This window comes from Saccopteryx bilineata, chromosome 2 (genome assembly GCF_036850765.1).
Source record: "Saccopteryx bilineata isolate mSacBil1 chromosome 2, mSacBil1_pri_phased_curated, whole genome shotgun sequence".
In the NCBI taxonomy this organism is placed as follows: domain Eukaryota; kingdom Metazoa; phylum Chordata; class Mammalia; order Chiroptera; family Emballonuridae; genus Saccopteryx; species Saccopteryx bilineata.
In genome coordinates this window covers 5,036,748-5,060,324 of record NC_089491.1, presented here as the reverse complement: position 1 = coordinate 5,060,324, position 23,577 = coordinate 5,036,748, and the positions used below count along the sequence as shown (strand labels likewise).

At 58.0% G+C, this 23,577-nt stretch overlaps 2 protein-coding genes across 6 annotated transcripts; one reads left to right on the top strand and one right to left on the bottom strand.

Moving 5' to 3' along the window:
* Window positions 1-1,564: 1,564 nt before the first annotated feature.
* On the top strand, window positions 1,565-17,771 carry POMT1 (protein O-mannosyltransferase 1). Of its 4 annotated transcripts, none has more exons than XM_066255895.1 (20): window positions 1,565-1,703; window positions 2,550-2,701; window positions 5,065-5,171; window positions 5,323-5,373; window positions 5,919-6,065; window positions 6,882-6,993; window positions 7,329-7,394; window positions 7,480-7,573; window positions 7,943-8,098; window positions 9,317-9,447; window positions 9,870-9,965; window positions 11,134-11,226; window positions 12,378-12,474; window positions 13,620-13,712; window positions 13,981-14,101; window positions 14,482-14,579; window positions 15,123-15,236; window positions 15,787-15,913; window positions 16,617-16,794; window positions 17,405-17,771. In XM_066255895.1, exons 2-20 carry the CDS (start codon window positions 2,577-2,579, stop codon window positions 17,595-17,597), a joined length of 2,199 nt encoding a protein of 732 aa, XP_066111992.1. In that variant the 5' UTR covers window positions 1,565-1,703; window positions 2,550-2,576; the 3' UTR covers window positions 17,598-17,771. The 4 variants fall into 4 exon arrangements, with proteins under 4 accessions (XP_066111992.1, XP_066111994.1, XP_066111993.1 ...); XM_066255897.1 differs by lacking the exon at window positions 1,565-1,703 and adding an exon at window positions 1,713-2,013; XM_066255896.1 differs by lacking the exon at window positions 1,565-1,703 and adding an exon at window positions 1,754-2,105.
* Window positions 17,772-18,389: 618 nt separating this feature from the next.
* Window positions 18,390-23,240, bottom strand: UCK1 (uridine-cytidine kinase 1). 2 transcript variants are annotated; one of them, XM_066255899.1, is made up of 7 exons: window positions 23,029-23,240; window positions 22,521-22,680; window positions 21,509-21,605; window positions 21,182-21,324; window positions 21,004-21,098; window positions 19,976-20,024; window positions 18,390-19,540 (listed from the first exon to the last, which is right to left on the bottom strand). In XM_066255899.1, the coding sequence occupies exons 1-7, from the start codon at window positions 23,134-23,136 to the stop codon at window positions 19,359-19,361; spliced, it is 834 nt and encodes a 277-aa protein (XP_066111996.1). In that variant the 5' UTR covers window positions 23,137-23,240; the 3' UTR covers window positions 18,390-19,358. The 2 variants fall into 2 exon arrangements, with proteins under 2 accessions (XP_066111996.1, XP_066111997.1); XM_066255900.1 differs by having other exon boundaries at window positions 23,056-23,240.
* Between the last annotated feature and the right edge of the window lie 337 nt (window positions 23,241-23,577).

Below are 23,577 nucleotides of genomic sequence, written 5' to 3'. Positions count from 1 at the left end.
ATGGGCATCTCACCCCAAAGCCACACCCGTCCCCTGGGTCCACTGCCCATGGGACAGAGGTTCCCAGAAGTTCCGGAAGAGTCTGAGGGAGGCCGATAGCCTGGGCCCAGGGGCCCTCCTGCCAACAGCGGGTGAGTCGCGGGTGTCACCTAATGTTCCCGGTGACCAACATGTAAAAACCATCTTCACAAGCACTCTAGTTCCAGTTAGTCTCCAGTGGTCCTTCTGTCCCTATTAACGTGCATATAGATGAGGGGGTCAGGAAGGGGTGTTCCTGGGAGCCAAAGTCTCATCCAGCCGTTCCAGCAAGGACTCGACCCGGGAGCGCGTTCCCGGACCAGAGAGCGGCTACGGCCCTCTGCCGTTTTAAAAGACACACGAGTGCCTGACCTGTGGTGGCGCAGTGGGATAAAGCGTCGACCTGGAACGCTGAGGTCACCTGTTCGATACTCTGGGCTTGCCTGGCACATATGGGAGTTGATGCTTCCTGCTTCTCCTTTCTCTCTTTCTCTCTCTCTCTCTCTCTCTCTCTCTCTCTCCCCCCTCTCTGAAAATTGAATAAAATATTTAAAAAAAATAAAAATAAAAGACACACGTGTGGCTCTGACAGCGCCCTCCCCGCCGAGGTTGAGGTTTGATCCGGGGCCAGGTTGCTGTAGCGAAGCCACAGACGTTCTCCACATTAAAGTTAAAATTTAAAGGAGTCTTTTATTCAAAGCCCGCAGAGACCTAAGTCAGTCAAACCATGCGGCCCCGAACACAGTTGGGGGCCTGCTTTTAAAGACAAAATCACATACTGGTTGGGGTAGGGGAGGGGAGCTCAGCGAGGACTGAGAGAAACGCGAGTTCGTTTGCGGCGCCGGGGAGAGTCGGAGCGGGAGGCGCGCGCGGCCTGCGAGCCGGGGCCGGGGCCGGAGCCGGGCCGGGCAGGTGCAGCCTCAGGGCGGGCGGCCTCCGGGGCCGATCGGCTATGAGAAGTGCAGCTCCGGGCAGGGCGAAGCCTCCGGGCGAGAGGAGCGCCGGGGGCCGGTGCGACCCGCGGAGGGCAGGGCGGCGCCGAGGTTCGGAAAGAGTCTGCGCGCTCAGCCGGCCGGCCACACCGCCCGGGCGGGGAGGGTAGGGGGCTCCCGTTCAGCACCAGCGGCCTCGCGCCCCGGAAGCGCCCCACAGCTGTTGGGGCAATAAATCGTATTCATTAATTTTGCTAACAAGCTCATTAAATGTCTTGTTACAATGTTTATTTATAGGATTAAAGAAAAAGTATTTCTACACACTAAGATCATAAGCTTTGAAGATAACATAGTAGTGATGTTTTGCATAGCTAACAAAAATATTTCTAAACATTCTAGGATTTATGACCCACCCCTGACACAGCTGCAATTTGGCGAAACTAACTTCAAAGCCTGGGGTAGGGAGTTTTGGACCTAAGTAAGTTCTGGGATTACTTAGACTTTACGATAGAAGAGAAGCTAGATGAAGTAATTTATGGTAAGAGCCTTTAAAGTTACCTATTACTAAAAGGCCTTTTTTTTTCTGTATTTCAAGGTCACATAGGAGCAACCACTGAGTGCACAACTAGTGGAATAAGGAGTTGACGCTTCGCTCTCTCTTACCCACCTCCCGTTCTTTCTCTCAAATCAATGGGGGGAAAAAATTAAAGATACACGCGTGCTCCATACGCCCCTGCACACCTGACCAACGAGGTAGGCGGCCCGGAAGCAGCCTGAGACCCTCCCAGCTCCGGCGTCGCCCACCCCGTGCGCACGCGCGCCGCCCTCGCTCAGTGCGCACGCGCGCCGCCTGTGGGGCACCCCTCCCGCCCCAGGCGCGGCAAATCGAGCTTCGAGCAGGGCGGAGGGTGGCGCCGATTGTTCAGCGGCCTCGCCCCGCCCCGCCCCGCCCCGCCCCGCCCCGCTCCGTGCGCACCGCAGGGTCCCCTTCACCCCATCCCCAGCGCACCCCCGGCGTGGCCCGGCCGGGGCAGCGGCTCTGCGGGGACTGAGAGAAACGCGAGTTCGTTTGCGGCGCCGGGGAGAGTCGGAGCGGGAGGCGCGCGCGCGGCCTGCGAGCCGGGGCCGGGGCCGGAGCCGGGCCGGGCCGGGCAGGTGCAACCTCAGGGCGGGCGGCCTCCGGGGCCGATCGGCTCCGAGAAGTGCAGCTCCGGGCAGGGCGAAGCCTCCGGGCGAGAGGAGCGCCGGGGGCCGGTGCGACCCGCGGAGGGCAGGGCGGCGCCGAGGCTCGGAAAGAGTTTGCGCGCTCGGCCGGCCGGCCACACCGCCCGGGCGGGGAGGGTAGGGGGCTCCCGTTCAGCACCAGCGGCCTCGCGCCCCGGAAGCGCCCCACAGCTGTTGGGGCAGCTTGCAAGTCCGGATTCTGCGTGAGGTTGCTGAATGCCCAGCTGGGCTTTGCCCGCAGCCGCCCCCGGACGCGTAGCGAGCCCGCCCGCCGCGTGGTTCTCCCCGCTGCACCTCAGACGCTGGTCGCCGCCTCCGGGAAGCCTTCCTGGTTGCCGCCCGTTCACTGGGGACAGCCCTTCCGGTCTTTTCCAGGGACTCCTTCCCGGCTTGCTTTCCTACATGATGTTGGGGTTTTTGCGGCGCCCCGTCGTGGTGACAGCTGACGTCAACTTGAACGTCGTGGCTCTGACCGTGGCGGGGTTACTGAGCCGGCTGTGGCGACTCACCTATCCCAGGGCTGTTGTGTAAGCCAAACGATGCCTTCCTTTCGGGTGAATTAAGAGAAAGAACGGTCATTTGTTGGTGACAGGAAATGCCTTTTTAGAGAGAGTAAATGGGACAGTGAAATTCGGGGCTTCTTGGAGATGGGGGTGTGTGGGGCAGGTAGAGGAGAGACTGGTTTCTCCCCAGGAAAACTGCCTCAGAGTCCTCTTGCCCCCTAGGTCTGTAGCAGGCACAGTGGTGGCCTCAGGTGACCATTGGAAACCTGGAGACTGGAGGGCGGAAGAAGGAGGAATGTGGGAGTGAGCCCTCATTGACCTTAGCCTGTGTTCTTTGTCCAAACGGGAAACGTTTCCTTTTGTTATTAAAGGGCTGTCTGTTATCTAATTAATACATGTGTTCTTTTCGTTTCTTTATGTTGGAAAACAACAAACATACGAAAGCAGAGGAGATAGTATAACAAATAACCCTCTCACCAATGTATTCATCACCCAGGTTCAACAATTACCGTATTTCCCCATGTATGAGACACACCCCTTTACAAAAAATTTGGTGTCTAAAAACTGGGTGCGTCTTATACAGTGGTTGTAGTTTTACTTGCTTTTTCGCGCTTGTTTTTGCGCTCATTGTTGAAGACAGTGATTCGTTATCAGACTCAAATGAGGACACGTTAATGGATGGGAGTTTTGACAGTGATGAGTTGTATGAATTTTATGAATAAAACTTGAGTTCAATAACTTTATGTAATACATTTTTTTTTCAAATTTCAGGCCCCAAAATTAAGGTGCATCTTATACATGGGAGTGTCTTATACATGGGGAAATATGGTATCACCTCATAACCACCCTCTCCCTGCAGTGGCTCTTTGTTAAAAAGGCTGGAGGAGCCTGACCAGGTGGTGGCGCAGTGGACAGAGCGTAGTCGGACTGGGATGTGGAGGACCCAGGTTCGAGACCCTGAGGTCGCCAGCTTAAGCGCGGGCTCATCTGGTTTAAGCAAAGCTCACCAGCTTGGACCCAAGGTCACTGGCTTGAGCAAGGAGTTACTCGGTCTGCTGAAGGCCCCCAGTCAAGGCACATATGAGAAAGCAATCAATGAACAGCTAAGGGGTTGCAATGAAGAATTGATGTTTCTCATCTCTTCCTTCCTGTCTGTCTGTCCTATCTGTCCCTCTCTCTGACAAAAAAAAAAAAAAAAAAAGGCTGGGGGAGGAGGGACAGGGAAGAGGCGGAGACAGGAACATTGAGCTATTCCTGTAGGTGCTCTGACCCAAGGTGGAATCAGCAACCTCTGTGCACTGGGATGACACTCCAACTAACCGAGCTATCCAGCCAGGGCTCTATTTTGTATTTATTGATTGATTTTTAGAGAGACAGAGAGGGATGGAGAAGGGAAGCATTCATTTCTTGTTCCACTCAGTCATGCATGCATTCACTGGTCACTTTCCGTGTGTGCTCTGACCAGGAATCGAACCTGCAGCCTTGTCATTTCAGAATGAACCTCTAACCAACTGAGCTAACTGGCCAAGGCCTGTAGTGGCTTTTTTTTTTTTTAAAGCAAATGAAAGAAAATGGTTTGAATGGAAAATAATACAATAAATAATAATACAAGAATAAGCTGTTTTGGGTACTCACAACTGTAAACCTACTTTGCTCACCCCTGTATGTTTCTAAAAGATCCAGATTTTTAAAAACCGCATGACCACTGTTGCATTATCACACCTAAAAAGAAATTGACAATTCCTTCGTCTGTCATCATCTGAAAACGTTTGTTGCGTTTGGTTCCCGGATCATGTGGGTAGACAAGGGGGTTGACCTCAAGTCCATGAGGCCTTTTTTTTTTTTTCTCCCACAGACAGAGAGAGGGATAGACAGGGACAGACAGACAGGAACAAAGATGAGAATCATCAATCATTAGCTTTTCGTTGTGCGTTGCGGGCCTTCAGCAGACCGAGTAACCCCTTGCCCGAGCCAGCGACCGTGGGTCCAAGCTGGTGAGCTTTGCTCAAACCAGATGAGCCCTCGCTCAAGCTGGCGACCTCGGGGTCTTGAACCTGGGTCTTCCTCATCCCAGTCCTACGCTCTATCTACTGCGCCACCGCCTGGTCAGGCCCATGAGGCCTTTCATGGGGCTGACTAATGGCACCCCCCTCGGCTGAAAACCGGGGAGAGGAATAGAATCTGTGTCAGGAAGGCCTGTCCTCACAGGTGGATGATGCTGTACATGTGTCTTTATATGTGGGAACCAACATGGTTGGGGCAGCAGACCCAGCCTTGGCTGATCACCCCCTGAAGTCGTCTGGAAACAGGATACAGGCGTCCATTGATCCTGGCGCCTTCTTGACGGCTACGATTGAGAAGTAAAACAGCGTGGGCTTGTTTTTCAGCTTCGATGAAGTGTATTACGGGCAGTACATCTCTTTTTACATGAAGCGGGTCTTCTTCTTGGATGGCAGCGGACCACCGTTTGGCCACATGCTGCTGGCCCTGGGAGGTAGGACCCTCTGAGACTCAGAGGTGGGATTTTTGAGGGCAGAAGTGATGTCTTCTTAGTCATGCATCATTGCTTCCCTGTTAGGCTGCCACAGTCGGGCTCTCCGGAAAGATTGCTGAGCTGGACCGTTAACTGACTAATCTTGTTGTAGGTTATTTAGGAGGATTTGACGGTAACTTTTTATGGAACAGAATTGGAGCAGGTAAGTGATCGTTTTCACTTCCCTTGTTAATTTGTACCTGTTAGGATGGAGAGGTAGTAGCCTTCTTAGGAATTAGCAACTGTGGCTTATTGATCTTGAGTCCAGGGGGTGGTAAATTGTTTGGGTGCGAGTGGGAGACTTTCAAAAAACCTGGTAAACATCTCAGTGTTCACTGAAAGTAATTATTTTATTTCTTGTGTTTGGTACACGTGGCACAAAGTCTTTATGTGTATCTGATATCAGTTATCTTTTTGTACCTTTGAATTGTGTGTTGCCCAGTGTTTTAGGATATAGGGGAGGGTGAATTTATAAATAAGAGAAGTATGAATTAATTTGTGATCCTTGGTCATCGTTCCCGTGCACGATGAGAGCCGGTCTTTGACGACGGCAAGCTCATCTCGAAGGCGGGCATACTCTCACCCCCAGTTCCCAGGGAGGTCCCCAGTCTTGTGAACTTCCGTCCTGGAGTCTAGGAGCAGGAAACTCCATTTGAAAACACGCTGTGCGTGCACAGCGCGCTCAGCCTCGCTGTGGTTGCCTCCTAGAATACAGCAGCAATGTGCCCGTGTGGTCCCTGCGCCTGCTCCCGGCCCTCGCAGGGGCCCTGTCGGTCCCCATGGCCTACCAGATCGTGTGGGAGCTCCGCTTTTCTCACGGCGCCGCCACGGGAGCCGCCCTGCTGATGCTGATCGGTGAGAGCGGGCCTCCGCCTGCCTGGTGTGGCGCGGGGAGGAACTGGACGCTGTGTTAGGTTTCAGCATATGGCCCAGGGAGGTCCGGGCTGAGGAGACATGCCCCCCCACACACACACACACACACAGCATCTTCTCCTCACAGGATGGAAGGAAGCTCAGGCAATTTGTCCACATTTGACCCCAGGAGTCACCCCACTCCCAGGCTGTGGGCCTCGGAGGTCGGTGGTCAGACTCAACCTTACGCAGGGGTGACCCTGTAGATTGAGGCTTCCCAGACAGTGTGCCTGGGTAACTGCGTGCACCTCCACCCCGTCTGCCACTCACCGAGAACTTGCCTCCTTCCACTACTTCCAGGCCCCAACCCACTGGGCTGAGCAGTGAGTGGGCATTCCTCAGAAGGAGTCTCAGCCCAGGTTTATCAACAAAAGAAATCAATTCACATGCGAAGTTAGACAACAAAATAAAAAGATAGGTGTTTATAGAGGGACGGCTCTAGTGGAGGGACCCTGTGCTGACGTAATGTTATAACATTCACGGTGGCCCTCCAGCGTTGGTATTTCTTCTGCAGATGCGAAGAAGACCCAGAAAAGTTCAGTGACTTGCCCAGGGCCCCACGGGTCTCACTAGGTTTGACCCACACCTAAGCATTTGCCCTCGTGGTTGTGAAGCAGGTCCCCTTCCAGGCACCCTGGTTCCCAGTGCCCTGCCTTCCAGTCCCAAGCCGTTTAGAATGTCTGCGGTCCCTGTGGGTGTTTCCATCCCTGTACCTCTGCCCTGCCCACTTCACGACTGCCACTCGTGTCTTCCCAACAGAGAATGCTCTGATCACTCAGTCGAGACTAATGCTTTTGGAATCGGTGTTAATATTTTTTAACCTACTGGCTGTGCTGTGCTTCCTGAAGTTCTGCAACTCCCAACAGCACAGGTATGGGCGTGGGGCCTGTCCTACCCATTAGCAGGAAGGGAGAGTGGTGGTCTGTCTACCCCAGAGGGGCTGATGCCTTTTCCTTCTGGGGGGCTGCTCGCTCACGTCACCTAGACCCCTTCGAACTCATGACTTCATAAACACGTCCTCATTTTTCTGTAATTTCAACTAACTGGAGAACGTTCTGGCCAAGAAGAAAAAGCATTAGGGGACTGATGTTTTAGGAGATGAGGATTCATCCTCCTTGTCCCCGAAGCGCGGTGCAGCCTGCCTCCGGAGAGATGTGGCTTCGGACTGGAACCGTGCCCAGTGCTGCTTCCCCCCTCTGCCCCCAGGCCCTTCTCTCCGAGCTGGTGGCTCTGGCTGACACTGACGGGCATGGCCTGCTCCTGTGCGGTTGGGTGAGTGCCCCCCCAGGGTCTGGGGCAGGGCCTGCACCCCCCTCCTCTGTCTCCTTTTGACTTACTCTCCGTCTGTCCTTTTCAGCATCAAATACATGGGTATTTTCACCTACTTGCTGGTGCTCGGAGTTGCTGCTGTCCACACCTGGCATCTAATAGGGGACCAGACTCTGTCAAATGTAGGTGCACCGTGGGGAGGGCACGGGCTGGCGAGGCCGGCCGCAGGGGCCATGCGGGGTACGCCGTGGGGAGGGCACGGGCTGGCGAGGCCGCCCGCGGGGGCCATGCGAGGTACTCCATGGGGGGGCACAGGCTGGCGAGGCCGGCTGCGGGGGCCATGCGGGGTACTCCGTGGGGGGGCACGGGCTGGCGAGGCCGGCTGCGGGGGCCATGCGGGTACTTGGCGGGGGGGCAGAGGGGCAGTGTTTGGTGGAAAGGCTTTAGGAGGTCACAGGAGGTTGGAGTTCCTGCGCTGACTTGCGGAGCCCCCACCAGCGAGATGGCCATGCCCCTCCGTGTGTGCAAGGGGACTCCTCCACCTCTGGCAGGTCTCTGTGCTGTGTCATGTGCTGGCCCGAGCAGTGGCTCTGGTGGTGGTCCCGGTCATCACGTACCTGCTCTTCTTCTACATCCACTTGACTGTGCTCTGCCGCTCTGGGCCCCACGACCAGATCATGTCCAGCGCGTTCCAGGCCAGCCTGGAGGTGAGGAGGGATGCCGTGGCCACCTTAGAAGGAGAACCGTAGCAGACTCACGGTTTCACACACAAATACTGCCAAGTGAGCATTAGAGGAAAAGCCCAAGCGAGAAATGAGGGCTGCACTGCGGCATTTAGACTAACTCTGCTCGGGCTGATGGTGGGAAGTAAGTGAAGGGCTCGCTTTGATCGGTGTGCCCTGAGACCGCTGGGGCCCTGTGCTCTCCAGGTGCGTGCACAGGCCTCAGAGGACAGGCGTGGGCTTCACTCCCGTGAACTTTGCAAACATCATAAGCTGTCCCAGTGGAGGTAGGAATGGTAGCCTGAGATCACAGGACACACTCTTTTTCTCATCTTTCTCAGAGTCTCTCTCTTTTTCCTTTTCTTTTTCCAAGTGACAGGAGGGGAGATAGACTCCTGCATGCTCCCTGACTGGGATCTACCTGGCAACCCCGTCTAGGCTTGATGCTCTGCCCATCTGGGGCCATGCTCACAACAGAGCTATTTTTAGCACCTGAGGCAGAGGCTCCATGGAGCCATCCTCAGCACCCAAGGCTGATGCGCTTGAACCAATCAAGCCATAGCTGTGGGAGGAGAAGAGAGAGAGGAAGGGAGGAGTGGAGAAGCAGATGGTCACCTCTCCTGTGTGTCCTGACTGGTAATCGAACCCGGGACATCCACACGCCAGGCCGATGCTGTACCACTGAATCAACTGGCCACCTGTTTTGTTATCTCTCAAACAGACATATTTGGCTGTCCTGTGGTGGCGCAGTGGATAAAGCGTCGACCTAGAAATGCTGAGGTTGCTGGTTCGAAACCCTGGGCTTGCCTGGTCAAGGCACATATGGGAGTTGATGCTTCTAGCTCCTCCCCCCTTCTCTCTCTCTCTCTGTCTCTCCTCTCTCTCTCTCTCTCTCTCTGTCTCTCCCTCTCCTCTCTAAAATAAATAAATAATTTTAAAAAATTAAAAACAAAAAAACCCCAGACATATTTGTCCTATCTCCTAGAACGCTGGTCAGAACTAAAGGAGGGTGTGTGTAGAAGGGCTAGCCAGGCACCTGGCCCCAGAGGCAGCACTCAGCAGTGACAGTGACAGTGGTGATCATTTAATGTGACACGACAGATTGCATTACCAACACCCTGCATGTGCTCCCCAGGTGGAGGAGTGCTGTCGGGCTGGGGTGACCCGCCCCTCTCACTTGCTCTGTTTTGGCTCTGGTTTTAGGGAGGGCTGGCTCGGATCACGCAAGGCCAGCCCCTGGAGGTGGCCTACGGTTCCCAGGTCACTCTGAAGAGCGCCTTTGGCAAACCTGTGCCCTGCTGGCTCCATTCCCACCAGAGCACCTACCCCGTGATGTAAGGAAAGCAGCCGTTTTAATTGGAAGGTTATGACATGTTCTTTCATACTTTTGCTGTTACCAACTTCTGCTTTGTATGAAAAGGTTTGTGATACAAAAAGAAACTGAGCTCTTAGATCTGATTATCAAAGAGGCATTACTCATTTCTGTGAGGAGACCAGTGAGAGGGTCCTGCTGAGTGGAGGGGCCCTGGGCATGCCCACGTGACACTTCCCACGTGACACCCACGCTGGTCGCTTTCTGCCCATCCTTGGTGCTGCTTAGGGTCATGGTTCTAGCCCCTCTTAGATTTAAACTTCTTGTCTGTTTGGTCCTTCATTTCCCCTGACTACCTTGCTAGGTGGTGTTCGTAGGGGAGGGGCCGCTGGCCTCTTCACCGGCGCACCTGAGACACAGTTCTTTGTCGATTTGTTCACACAGATATGAGACCGGCCGAGGCAGCTCCCACCAGCAGCAGGTGACCTGCTACCCCTTCAAAGACGTCAACAACTGGTGGATTGTCAAGGATCCCGGGAGGTGTGTGTAGGTCCTGGGCCTCCCAGGCAGGGTTCACCCTTTTTTTTTTTAAATTTGAGTGTGTTGACAGCGCTTACCGCCTGGCCTGGCTGGACGAGGCCCTTGGTGGCAGTCTGGGGCCCTCCTCCCTGTCCACACTCCCTCTCTGGAAGCTTGGGGTCCAGCTCTGTCTGAGCCCTTGGTCGGGAGGTAGAGCATCCTGCAGTGAGCTGTCGGCCCAGTCTCCTGGCGGTTGACAGGCCAGCTCCAATCCCCCTCCCCTCCTGAAAGCTTTCTGGCTTAGGCCTCACAGATGGACATTCACGCCGTGTCCACTCGGTCAGCCGGTCCTGACGGTTCTGCCTCCAGAAGGGATCTCTCCCTCTCCTCTCCCCTCCTTCCCCGACGGTCTGTTTCTAGTCCCACCACGCCCCTGGCTTCAGCATTTTCCCAAGGGGTCCCATAAAGCATAACGTACATCTGGTCACTCTCCTGCTCAGACCCCTTGCTCAGCTTCCTTTGCCCTCAGAATGAAGTCCAGACCCCTATGGCCCGTGTCACCTGGCTGCAGCTCCCTCCTGTGCCCCCCCACCACCCCACACGCACTCACCTGCCCCTGCATTTCTAGAGCAGGCAGCCTGCCACAGGCTGCGCATAGCTGTCTGTCCGGCAGGCTGCAGGGGTCCCGCCTGCTGGCTCCTCCTGACTAAAGTCCCCTGGACTCCACACCCCCCGTCTGTCACTGCCCCGCCGGCTTCCCCATCATCAGTGTGGATGGCCTGTGTGCTCACTTGCTCATGGGCTTCCACTCACTGTGTAACCTGGGGTAGCGGCTGCACCTGGCTGTTGGGTGGCCGCTCAGCACCAGCCCGGCCCGCGTCAGGACCTGCCAGGCCCCAGTGTGCTCTCCCTGGGCGGGCGGAACTGGTCCAACCGTCAGAGCAGGGGTTCTGAGTGGGCACCGTGGCATTCGTGTGGTGGTGACAGATGGAGCCATGTGTGGAAGCTTGGGGTGTGACCCTAGGTTTCAGAAGTAAGGTCACCGATCTGTGTCTGCTGGACACAAGCGCCCCTGGTGTGAGGGACTGTCCCCACAGCGAGCCCTCAGGCCCCTTGACATGGCGGGCCTGGCGCGCGGCTCCTGAGAGGGCAGCGGGCTCCACACCGCCCAGCCAGCCTGTCTCCCCAGGCACCAGCTGGAGGTGAGCAGCCCGCCCAGGCCTGTGCGGCACGGAGACGTGGTGCAGCTGGTGCACGGCATGACCACCCGCTTCCTCAACACGTGAGCAGCGCGCCTCCCCACCCCTGGGGTCGGGGTCTCTGCTCAGCACCACTGGTCACCCCCTCGGGGCTGCAGCGGCACAGACTTGCACTCTGCATAGGGGATGGCAGCTGAAGGAAGGACAGGGACAGGGAGGAGGGAGGAGGAGAGGGAAGGGGGAGAGGAAGGGAGGAGAGGGGAGGGGGAGAGGAAGGGAGGAGAGGGGAGGGGGAGAGGGAGGAGGGGAGGGGGAGAGGAAGGGAGGAGAGGGGAGGGATAGGGTGGAGAGGGGGGAGGAGGGGGAGAGGAAGGGAGGAGAGGGGAGGGGGAGAGGAAGGGAGGAGAGGGGAGGGGGAGAGGAAGGGAGGAGAGGGGAGGGGGAGAGGAAGGGAGGAGAGGGGAGTGGTGGGGAGGGAGGGGGAGGGGAGGGGGAGAGGAAGGGAGGAGAGGGGAGTGGTGGGGAGGGAGGGGAGGGGGAGAGAAGGGAGGAAAGGGGAGGGATAGGGTGGAGAGGGGGGAGGAGGGGGAGGGGGAGAGGAAGGGAGGAGAGAGGAGGGGGAGAGGAAGGGAGGGGAGGGGAGGGGGAGAGGAAGGGAGGAGAGGGGAGGGATAGGGTGGGGAGGGGGGAAGAGGAGAGGGGTGGGAAGGGGGAGGATGAGAGGGGAGGGCGAGAGGAAGGGAAGAGAGGGGAGATGTGGGGAGGGGAGAGGGGGAGAGGGGAGGGGGCTGCCTCAGGGAGGGGCCAGCTCCCAGAGGCTGGGCCTGGATTGTGAGGGGCAGCAATTGGAGAGCAGCCAGGTGCTCACCATGGCCATGTGGGAGGCAGGGGGCTCCTCCAGTGGTGCCGCCCAAGTGTCGATGAGCCTAGCGGACTTGAGTGGGGTTCAGGGGGTTGGGAGGGTCGGTACACGCTGGCTGTCAGCCCTGACCTGGCTTGGCCTCTGGGCAGCCCCTGGATGTCGGGGTGCCCCGAGCTGCACCGCCCCTTGGTTACGGCTGCCTGCTTCGCTGTACTCTCACAGCTCTGCGTTCACTGGTGCTGCCTCCTGTCCTGCGACTGGGATCTGGTTTGTCCCTTGAGGCTGAGCTGGCTTTGTTTTTCAAAAGGGGCTTTTTCCCCTTAAAGTGATAGTGGATTGAGGGATTTTTCTGAGTGCTGTTTGGTGTTGCAGGCATGATGTGGCGGCCCCCCTGAGCCCCCACGCACAGGAAGTGTCCTGCTACATTGACTACAATGTCTCCATGCCCGCCCAGAACCTCTGGAGACTGGTGAGGCCCGCTGGACGTGGGGTGTGACGGTGGTCAGCACAGAACGTTTGGAACCACTGTTTAGAGTAATTCTGGCGGCCTCCTCCTCCTCCTCCTCCTCCTCCTCCTCCTCCTCCTCCTCAGGACCTGCTGGCTGAACATGGGGAGGACAGCTGACTAGAGCATGACCCCTCAGGTTCTCTGGTTCTTACCAACAATCTCACGGGGTTGTCACAAGGCTCCAAGGCCTAGTGCTGCTTGGATGGGAGTGTTTTATTACCTGCCATCAGGAGTCCCCTAGACACCTTTCAGGGATGGCCTCTAACTGCCATTGTACCATCTTTGCACTGGGGCCCAAGCTCTGAGCCCTGTGGGTAAGCAGGCATCCCCGAGTGCGGAGAGGGCACCGGTCCTCAGTCTCAGCCATGAAGCCCCTGCACTGCGTCTGCCGAGGGCGCTGTGTCCCCCCAGGACCCGCCCACTGGCTCGCCTTATGTCGGCTGAGTCAGTGTCATTTTTATTGGTCTTCATGTTTACATTTAAGGGAGTCTGAAAAAAACTACAGGGTCCTCAGGTTACAACAGTCTTGACATAATGACGTTTCACGTTTATGACACTCCCATAAAAACTGAAAAAAATTGAGACGAGTGTTGCAGCTTACGCCGTTAGTGTTGTGCGTACGGACTACATGGCAGTGGACTAAGTCTGCTGCGCGGTGGGAGGATACGCAGTATGGTGCACAGTGCAGTGTTACATCCTTTTCCTTTCTCTGTGGCTAACTTGTGCTTTTATGTCCCAGTTTATGACTTTACAACTGTGTTAGGCTATATAAATGACTTAGGCTAGTGGTCGGCAAACTCATTAGTCAACAGAGCCAAATATCAACAGTACAATTGAAATTTCTTGAGAGCCAAATTTCTTAAACTTAAACTATATAGGTAGGTACATTCCTTATCGAGGTAGCGCCCGCATGTGGTATTTTGTGGAAGAGCCTCACTCAAGGGGCCAAAGAGCTGCATGTGGCTCATGAGCCGCAGTTTGCCGACCAGGGTATGGGTGGGGTGTGTTTCGACTTACCCCAAAATTAGGGTGACATCACTGTCGTAGGAATGGAACTGTGTCGTAAGCCAAGGCCCCCCTATAACTGGGACGGTCTGCTTTGACAGGACATTGTGAACAGAGAATCGGACGCAGAGATTTGGAAGACCATCCTGTCAGAGGTCCGCTTCGTGCACGTGAACACGTCCGCCATCCTGAAGGTAAAGGGGGCGCTGCTCGGCGTGGCGGTCCACGCTCGGGGCACACGGGACTTGTGCACGGACTCCAGGCCGGGCCGGCCTTCCCCCAGAACATTTGCTTAGCGTCGTGCTGTGTTTCCACTGAGACGGGGTCTTTCCAACGTCTCAGAACTGAGCCCTGGTGTGAGGACGCCACGGGACAATCTGTGCCGTCACTGGTTACTGACAGAGGGACTGGGCAGCGGGGCCTCGCCTGTCCCCACAGGCCCTCTTGTCCCCTGTCTTCCAGCTGAGCGGGGCGCACCTGCCAGACTGGGGCTTCCGGCAGCTGGAGGTCGTGGGGGAGAAGCTGTCACGGGGCTACCACGAGAGCGCCGTGTGGACCGTGGAGGAGCACCGCTATGGCAGGAGTGAGTCTGCCCGCCCGCCCGGGTGCCCGGTGCCGCCATCACTGTCTGCTTGTTCTGGCGGGAGCCGAGCGCACAGCCCTACTCTGTCTCAGCATGACCCCCACTCTCAGCATGCCCCCTACTCTGTCTCAGCATGCCCCCGGGGCTGTCAGCCAGCAAGGCCGTTACCCTGCCATGTCGCAGGCAGTGCGGGCCCAGCTTTCCAGGGTCCGAAGGTCCTAACTTGCCAGTAGTTTCACGTGGGGAGCGAGATGGGATTTGACGGAGCCGCTGCGGGGGCTTGAAAAGCAGGGAAGCTGCTCTGGACTGAGCCGATGCTGTGCTGAGCTCCCGGCCCTTATTCCGCCCCGGTTCTTTCGGGTTCTGGTGCGTTCCGTCAGGCCAGGAGCAGAAGGACAGGGAGCTGGAGCTGCACTCACCGCCGCAGATGGACATCAGCAGAAACCTGAGCTTCATGGCCAGGTTCTCAGAGCTGCAGGTGACTTGTGGGGGAGGGAGGGGGCCAGCCCTCGGGAGCAGGCTCCTCGCCAGGGAAAGCACCGTGCCTGTGGGATTCTCATTCCCCGAGGCTGGTCTCTGAACTGGGACCCGGGTCAGCAGTGGGGAGCACATCCTTCCCGCCGCTGCGCCTCGCACGGCACTGTCGGGCCCAGGCCTGTGGCCTTGCAGGCAGGAGAGTCTGCAGTCACGTAGCATCCCCGTGGTGCCACGGCATGTTTGGAGTTCCCCAGAGCAGGTCAAAATGGGCTCTGGCCAATGGGACGGAGCCCTAGAGCCACCAGAACCAGACACGTGGGACCCTTGACCTAACTGTGACCTTGGCGCCAAGGCCAGTGTTTGTCTACAGACGAGGTGACTGGGCCAGGTTAGAATTCAGGCTGGCACACTGCCGTGCTGCATATCCCAAGTGACCTTGAAGTTGGAGCCTGGTGTGAAGGGGCTGCGGTTATCCCAGCCCCTGACAGGTCGCTCGTGATGAGGCGTCTGGCGGCCGAGTCACAGGCCTCTGGCTTTGTTGCAGTGGAGGATGCTGACGGTGAGCAGTGACGACTCTGAGCACAAGTACAGCTCCACGCCACTGGACTGGGTCACCCTGGACACCAACATCGCCTACTGGCTGCACCCCCGGACCAGTGTAAGCAGCGTGCCCTGTCACATAGGCCTGGGGCTCGCTGTCCCCTAACGGGGGCCAGCACTCCCTCCAGACTCCCGAGGAGCAAGGTCATGTCTGCACGCTGAAGGAAACTGGGCTTCTCTGCTTGTGTGGACGCACACTGTTGCCTTTCCTGGCAGAAGTGGTTTCAGAGTCTCAGAGTCTCTGCTCTATTTGCTGAGCCATCAGAGCTTTGTGTAGGCAGATCCTGTCCCCTCACCTGGTAGAAAAGGCGGCCAGGGTCATGCTCAGTCATCTCCCACGGGATGATGGCAGCTAACAGCATCCCCCTCCTCCCCCGACGCAGAGCACAGCCAAGCGCTCACTCTTAGAGCAGGGCCCAGGACATCCCCCTTATCCCCGAGTCCTTCGGAACAGCTCTGCTGGTAAACGCAGAGTCCTGGCCACTCCCAGTTGCAGAGAAGCTCAGCGCTTTCTAGAAAGGGTCTTACAGGAGCAAGCCCGCCATCCTGGCTACAGGGGTGGGGGGCGCCCCCTCTGGAGGCCCTGCTAACTGCAGCTCCTCACGTAGGCTCAGATCCACCTGCTGGGAAACGTGGTGATCTGGGCGTCAGCCGGCCTCGCCACTGCGCTGTACGCCCTGCTCTTCTGCTGGTACCTGCTCCGACGCCAGAGGAACATCTGTGACCTCCCCGAGGGTGAGTGGGCCGCGCCTGCTGCTATCTCTGCCTCCTCCTCCTGACCGGAGCTCAGCTCACCTAGAAACCCTGCCTTTAAATCGCATCTGTCTGTGCACCAGGGAACTTCATCTGTTGCTGTCTTGCCTGAGACAGAGTGTGGCAGTTCAGCTCTCGTGCGGCCCTCAAGGGTCTCCGGGCAGGGACAGGTCCTGGGCAGGATCACTCCATTTGCCTGAGACAGAAGCAGCCTTGTGCTGTGTTTCCTGCAGGCCCTGACCTGGCTGGATAGGAGCAAGCCAGCATGGGGCCCAGTCAGGGGTGCAGGCTGTTGGCGAGCCACAGAGACCCACTTACAGCCATATTGAAACAGCGAGGGAGTAAAGCCCCGGAAGAGGCACAGTCCTGAAGGCAGCGTCACTCCGCGGGGCTCCGGGGGCGTCCCCACTCTGGGTGCGCGGCCTGCACAGCGCCCGGAGTAGTTGGGTTCCACTGGATATTCCTGATAGGCGGCAGCAGGGGGTCCGGCCCCCAAGGGGCTGTGTTTCTCAGGGGAGGGGGCAGTGAGGACCCTGGAAGAAGCTGCAGAGGTTCAGAAGACAGTCTGTTCTTCCTCCAGAGCTGGTGGGGGGCACATGGAGAGCTGAGCACCAGTGCGTCGGGCCAGATGGGCAGAGCCTCGCAGGCCGGGCCCATCCACAGTGCCAGCTTCTCTTTTCCCCAGAGTCCTGGCTGCGCTGGGTGCTGGCCGGGGCCCTGTGTGCCGGGGGCTGGGCTGTCAACTACCTTCCGTTCTTCCTGATGGAGAAGACGCTCTTCCTCTACCACTACCTGCCTGCGCTCACCTTCCAGATCCTTCTGCTGCCTGTGGTCTTGCAGCACATCAGTGAGCACCTGTGCAGGTACGGGCCCTCGCAGCCGCACCTCTGGGAGGGGCAGGGGACTCCTAAGTGGTGGTGTCAGTGTGATGGGGACTGGGCTAGGGTCGCAGAAGGCACAGACAAGGCAGCACGGGTTCAGGGGTCGCAGCTGGCTGGCTGGGAGATGGACACAGCAGGCGTGCACGGGAAACGAGAGGCCGCTGGCGGTCTCAGGAGGCCGGGGTTGGGGACAGGGACCGTGTCGTGTTCCCCGGCAGCCAGTGATCACTGGCCAGGTTGTATGGGGCACGGAGGAGGCAAACCAGAAAGCTGTGTGACCCGAGCCTCTTCTAAGGCCTCCCTTCTGTGGTAACCAGCAGCCCGCAGCCTCCGGGAGGCCGTGCTGCAGTTACACTGGTGTCTGTGTTTAGGTGGAGTGGGAGTTGTGGGGGCCCGAGTGGACGAGTGAGAAGGTCATGTGCAGTGCATCAGGCAGGAAGTGACAGGGCTGATGGTAGGCGGGGGTGGCAGGAGGAATAGCAAGGCTGAGGTCGGTGACCACCAGGGTGTCGGATGCTGAGTGACACGCAGGTGGAGGTCCCAGTGAGGAAGAGCCAGCCTCCCTCCAGCCTGTGCTCTCTGGCACCCACAGGTCCGAGTTCCAGAGGAGGCTCTTGGGCGCCGTGGTGGTGGCATGGTACTCCACTGCCTGTCACGTTTTTAACGTGCTGCGCCCACTCACCTACGGGGACAGGTCGCTCTCCCCCAGCGAACTCAAGGCCCTTCGCTGGAAAGATAGCTGGGACATCTTGATCCGAAAACACGCACAGGACCCGACACAGTGAACCTCTGGGCAGGGTCAGACCAGGCCGAGCCACCTTTTGTGTGTGGCAAGCACAGCGGAGATAGCCCAGGTCTGGTCAAGGTCCTATTCTGGTTTTTCTTGAAAAGCCCTCTGATGGGCATCTCGTTTTAAGGAAAGTTGTTTTTATCCAGGCAATAAAGAACATACCCATTAATTTCTAGGAGCCCCTAAATTAGGACACGTCGAGCGTTGAGTGGCTAATGTGGGACTCGGCGGCAGGTTAGAAGGCAGGGAGCAGGCAATGACGGACAGGTTAGGGTCAAACCACACAGGGCCTGGCCCTCCCTCCCAAGCATCCACTGGACCTGCTGAGCTAGCACCTGTCCCCAGTGAGGCCTCGAGGAATCGCCCTGGGACAATGTCAACCCACTGGAATGACCGGACATGGCTCTCCGGCCACTGTAGGGAATACTGTTCATCCTCACTGTTGCTGACTCCACGAAACCCATGAGATTTTGTCAAGTAGCATCTTCAACAGTCAAGGTTTGTCATCTGTATGTTTCCTTGTCCTGAATTTGTCTTTCTGTGTAATTAAAAAAGGACAAACTTGGCCTGACCTGTGGTGGCGCAGTGGATAAAGCGTCGACCTGGAAATGCTGAGGTCACCGGTTCAAAACCCTGGGCTTGCCTGGTCAAGGCACATATGGGAGTTGATGCTTCCAGCTCCTCCCCCCTGTCTCTCTCTTCTCTCTCTGTCTCTCTCTCTCCCTCTCTCTCCTCTCTAAAATGAATAAATAAAATTTAAAAAAAAAAAAAAAAGGACAAACTGGCATTCATATTGGTGTTATTTATTGATTTTCTCTCCAAAAGGGCATAGCGCGCTGGACCAAACTCATTCATCAGAAACCAGCCAGAGCTCAGCCGAGCTCGACTGACGTCACGTGCCACGTAGCTGTCACTAGTCACTAGACAGGAAGAAGCCAGAGTGCCCACACAGCCCAGCCGGGGGCGAAGGGCGAGGATCCCTGTACAAACAGCCGCCACGTGGAGGGAAGATCTGCCAGAACAGACCACAGGGATGTGCGGTGTGGACTCCGTGAGCGAGGGGGACTGCTGGTCCTGGGCCACAGCACACACCTCAGCTAGAGGTGGCGAGCCCTAGACGTGGCCCTGGGCTACGCTGGGGAAGGCCTATCCAGACAGCAGCCTGGGCTCAGGGACCCCACTCTGGCACCCCGCCTGCAGGGCCCAGGCCAACCTGCAGTCTGGGCGAATGGGTACCCTGCCTTCTGTCTGTGCTGGTTAAGCAACACCCGTCCCGCCCCCCGGAGAAGAAGGAGACCTCTGTGCGGCTCCAGACTGGATCACCACCCGCTGGCGGGTCATGGAACTGGGTTAACAGGTGAAACAGAAAACTGGGATGTATAACGAAAAGGAAAAGGATCTCCAAACTGCTGTACGTGTGAGAACAAGATCACACTAGAGTCTCTCCTGTGAGGTCACTGTCAGAACACTGCAGGGCCAGCGTGCCTCCCCAAACACGTGACTTGTGCTCTTCCTGGAAGTGCGCGTCACGGGTTACCACACTGCCGTTTCTCGGTGACCTGTGACGTCCAGCCCTCCGTGCCAGGAGGAAGCAGCGTAAACACTGCTGTTCCCTCCGGCAGGTGTCCAGGTTCTCCGTTGCTGAGGACGCCCTGACCCTCACATCACCGCCCGCCCTCCCGGCTGCGGAGGAGCCAGCAGGGTTCTGGGGGCAGGGCACCGGTGCGAGACCTGTCTGGAGGCCGAGCGCAGCTCCTCAGTGCGGTCTGCTGCTGGACTCCAGATGTGACCGTTTGCCAGTGGTCAGCACCCCGGGGTGGTCTCCTGGCTCAGGAAACGTCCTCTTGTAGCTCCGCCCATTGGCCCCTCCGCGGTGCCACTTGCAGATGTCCCCGTTCAGAATGTCCTGGATGTGCTGCACAATCAGGTTGATGGCGACTGTGGCAAAGACAGACAAAGCGTGTCAGCCACACCTACCCTCCACCACAGCCGCAGCCAGCGCTGCGGGCGGCTGTCCCTTGCTGGCTGCACCCACCAGCGACAGCTAACCCGAGAGCAGCCCCTACTCGCTGGGACCCCAGCGGGGATGTCTGTCTGGCACCAAGGCCCAGCAGACAGAAGATGCATTTCAGGGCCTGAGCACACTCAAACTTGCTGGCTTAGCCAGCGAAGGTGTCAGCTCCCTGGGAACCTGGCAGGCGCCTGGCTAAAGGCTTTCTGTTAACGGTGACTGTCAAACTGTGTTCTGTCTTCCCAGCAGCTCAGCTGAGGTACAGCTGACACACGCTTGTGTCAGTGAGCGCACTAGGAGGGGCGGAGCCCGCCTTGCGGCTCCCGGATGGTGGGCCGAGTGGCCTCGGGCCTGGTTCTTACCCATGTTGTCAACCCCGCGGGGGATTATCACGTCGGCATACTTCTTTGTCTGGAACACAAGGAGGACTCGTCAGGATCCGTGTGTCCCCCCCCCCCCCATGGGACATTAAGTGGCTCAGAGCTCAGCTCGATTCAGATTCAGTGGTGCGGCAGGGACAGGAAGGGACTTGGTCAGCTTGGGCAGAGTCAGCGTGAGGCTCCGTATGAAGGGTAAAGGGAGGGATGTTCAAGGGTGATTCTCGGGGCTCTGGCAGGGGATGGTGTTGCCCCCACACAAGTCACCAGTCAGACCTGGTGTCAGCTGTTAACGTTAGTTTTCTAGTTGTTTTTCAAGAACTTCAGAAAACGTGAACATGAAATTAAAAGGGTTTTCTTTAAGTGGCAGCAGACAGGACTTGGTCCTACTTATCTGAAGCAGAAGTCCTGGTCCCAGTTCCCTTGTGCTCTAGTTTTACATTTAGATATTGTTCAGTTTCCCTCTGCAGCGCTCCAGTGTGAGTAGAGCCATAACCTTCACGGTTAGAAACGTGAGGAGGAGGCAAGGGCGGGGGGCTGTGTGCCCTGGACCCCTCCCCGCCAGCCACTGGACCTCTGTGCCGGCTGAGCAGCCTGGAGAGACCCGGCCGGGCGGGCGAGGGAAGCCCCCTGTGGCCAGACAGTGCTTTCTGCAGTAAAGTGACAACCCCTCCCTTGAGTTCACCACTGGGAGCGGTGGGGGAGTGAGCAAGGCGGGCCATGCCTGTTGTGCCGAGATGCACCATAGAACCACAGAGAGCAGGCAGAGGCCGGAGCAGGGTCCTCGGGGCCTTGGGAGGAGCCGGTGTGGACACCAGGAACAGGCTTTTCTATGGAGAGCCGTGGCAAGGGCAGAGAAGGCCAGAGAGCTGAGCACTCCTTGGATACTGGGGTAGGAGCTAAATTTTCCATTTATAAACGAGGCTACGTTCACTCACAGTCCCGCTCCCATAGCACTGGGTGTCAGCGTCTCAAAGGGAGAAAAGGCATTCCCAGTGAGCAAGAGGCGGTACCGGCAGGCAGAACTCCTCGAAGGCTGGCTTGACGAAGGTGGTGTACTGGGTCAGAATCTGCTCCAGGTCCCGCCCGCGGTTCACGTCTCGCAGAACTGCAGCAACAGGAACCAAGGGCCCCCTTCAGACCGTGGGACCCATGCCCAGACTCGGCCAGGGCGGGGAGGCGGGTCCGTACCTCTTCTCGACAGCCTGACATCCGAGTCAGTGTCCACAAAGAGGCGCAGGTGGAACATGTCCCGGATCTCCTGGCTGTAGAAGACCAAGATGCCCTCAAAGAGGACCACGTCTGCGGGGTACACCACCGTGGTCTCCGCCAGCCTGCGAGGTGAGAGCAGGAAACGGGCTCTGCTGGGGAAAGGGTCTTCTGGGCACTGACTCCGTGGAGGAAACCATGTGGGACAGGGGTGTCCACAGAAACCAATGGGTCGGGGCCTGCTGCAGGGCAGGCTGTGCAAGCCCTGGAGGGGACGTCCTAACTGGCTCCTCAGAACCACCTGCTTACCTTGAGTGGGTCACAAAATCATAGGTTGGGACCTCGACAGTTTTGCCCTCCACGATGTTTTTCAGAGTCCTATGCATCAAATCATTATCAAAAGCATCTGCAGGAATGGGACAAAAGGCAAGTCAATCCAGGTGTCCTGTGTTGGGACAGGAGGGAACTTCCTCTGCCTCAGGGTCAACCAGCCACTGCTGGGTGCTGGTGGTACCAGTGACCCTAAGGAACACTTGGACTGGGAGCTGCCCCTACAGTTTACATTTGCAGAGCCCTGTGCAGCCCTGCAATCCACAGGATGGACCTGTCCTTGCTGACCTCAGGCACTGTCCTGCCCAGCAGTTTGAACACAGGGATTTCCCGATCAGCTAGTGCTAAGGGGTGGGTGAGTCAGGCTTCTGCTTCTATTTCTGGGACATAACCACAGACTGAGACCGATGCATGTTGGGCCTTCTTCCCTTGTGTCCCCAGTGAAAGAATGAAGATGGGAGTCAGCCACAGGGTGGAATCTTCCTGCAGTGGCAGGCAGCGGCAGACTGGCCTGTCTAAGCCCCACCTCCACCTCTACCTGTTCCCCTAGCCCCTGACCAAACCAGAAAATGAAGTTTCAGGGCCTCAGGCTCGCATTTACTGGCCGCTCCCACTGAGGGGCCTCTCAGTGACCTTTGCCCCAGGGCAGGTGGGGCAGTGACAGGCCACAGCGGACAGAGGTGGTGCAAAGGCCTCTAACAGCAGAAAGGTGAATGGGTTTCTCCACGATCACAGGGCAGTGGTGGTCCCAAAGGCCTCTCTTCAGGACAGACTACCTGGCTGGCTCCAAGCAAGGGAGCCGGCATCTCCTGCAGGGATGCCCAGGGCCCAGAGAGCTCAGCAAAGTCCATCTGGCTTAAGCTCGCCTGCTGCGCCCCGCGGTATCTGGGTAATTTCATAGAACCACTGGATCTCTGCAACCCTGGACCCAGTCCTCATGGTCGGCCCTACTCCCTGCTCTGTACCTACCACTCGGGGGTCTCTAGCCTACCTGGGTGGTCGAAGTTATACTGTCCCTTCAAGGCCTTGGCCTTCTGCTCTGCGGTCAGGACCTTATAGAACCTGTCCTGACTCAGGATGACGAGCTTCCGCTGCCGGTGGTCCACCTCGTTCTGTCCCAGCAGCTCCATGATCTTCTCACACACAGTCGACTGGGAAACAGAAACGGGACCCCCGCCTGATACGGCGCCTCTCGCCAGGGCCGGAGCTGACCTCCGAAGACGCCGGCCCACCAGCCCGCCGAGGCCAGAGACGGGAGGGCTGGCCTTGGCAGGAGGGCCGCGGGGTGCTGGCGGGGGCAGCGCAGACCTGCGGCCCGCGGAGCCAGGCCGGCGGGGTGGGGCCCCCAGGGCGCGCATTCCGGCCCCGGCCCTCCGCCCCCAGCCGGAGGGGCGCCTCGGCCGCCGGGGGCCTGGACAGAGGCCGGGCCGGGCCGCGCGCAGTGCAGGGGGCCGGGGTCGAGGTGCCGGCAGGCCCTGCCGGGCCGCCCAGCCCCGTACCTTGCCGCTGGCCGTGCCGCCGCTCACCCCGATCAAGAAGGGCCGCTGGTGAGGCCGGTCCGCCTCGGGCGCGGCGCTCTCGCGGTCGCCGCCTCCAGCCGAAGCCATCTCCGGCCCCGCTTGCCCGCATCGGGTTCCTCGCTGCCGCCTCCGCCTCCCGAAACCACTCGGTCCGACCGACACCTCGTTAAGGTCGGTGACGCCCCCCGGAGCTCCACTTCCGGGGGGTGCGTGACGCCGCGGGCGCGCGCGGGGCACGGCGGGAGTTGTAGTCCGCTGCGGCCGCGGGTGTTGCGCATGCGCGATCCGGGCCTGGCCGTTGCTTCCCCCCGGTGTTTGGAGGTTCATGTCTCTGCGTGCGGTGTTTGCTACAGAGGACCAAAAAAAAAAAAAAAAAAAAAAAAAAAAAAGCAAAACAAAACACCAACTACTGCCTGACCAGGTGGTGGCGCAGTGGATAGAGCGTCGGACTGGGATACGGAAGGATCCAGGTTCGAGACCCCGAGGTTGCCAGCTTGAGCGCAGGCTCATCTGGCTTGAGCAAAGAGC

What these genes read in the sequence shown, in the direction of transcription:
- POMT1 (XM_066255894.1), top strand. Translation starts at nt 2,391, where the DNA reads ATGCCCAGCTGGGCTTTGCCCGCAGCCGCCCCCGGACGCGTAGCGAGC. An exon ending in CATGCTGCTGGCCCTGGGAG is followed by an intron (nt 5,172 to 5,322) that starts GTAGGACCCTCT and finishes ATCTTGTTGTAG; the next exon opens with GTTATTTAGGAGGATTTGAC. An exon ending in GGCTGCACCCCCGGACCAGT is followed by an intron (nt 15,237 to 15,786) that starts GTAAGCAGCGTG and finishes CTCCTCACGTAG; the next exon opens with GCTCAGATCCACCTGCTGGG.
- UCK1 (XM_066255899.1), bottom strand. Translation starts at nt 23,136, where the DNA reads ATGGCTTCGGCTGGAGGCGGCGACCGCGAGAGCGCCGCGCCCGAGGCG. An exon ending in GCGGCACGGCCAGCGGCAAG is followed by an intron (nt 22,681 to 23,028) that starts GTACGGGGCTGG and finishes TCTGTTTCCCAG; the next exon opens with TCGACTGTGTGTGAGAAGAT. An exon ending in TCGAGGAGTTCTGCCTGCCG is followed by an intron (nt 20,025 to 21,003) that starts GTACCGCCTCTT and finishes CTTGTGTTCCAG; the next exon opens with ACAAAGAAGTATGCCGACGT.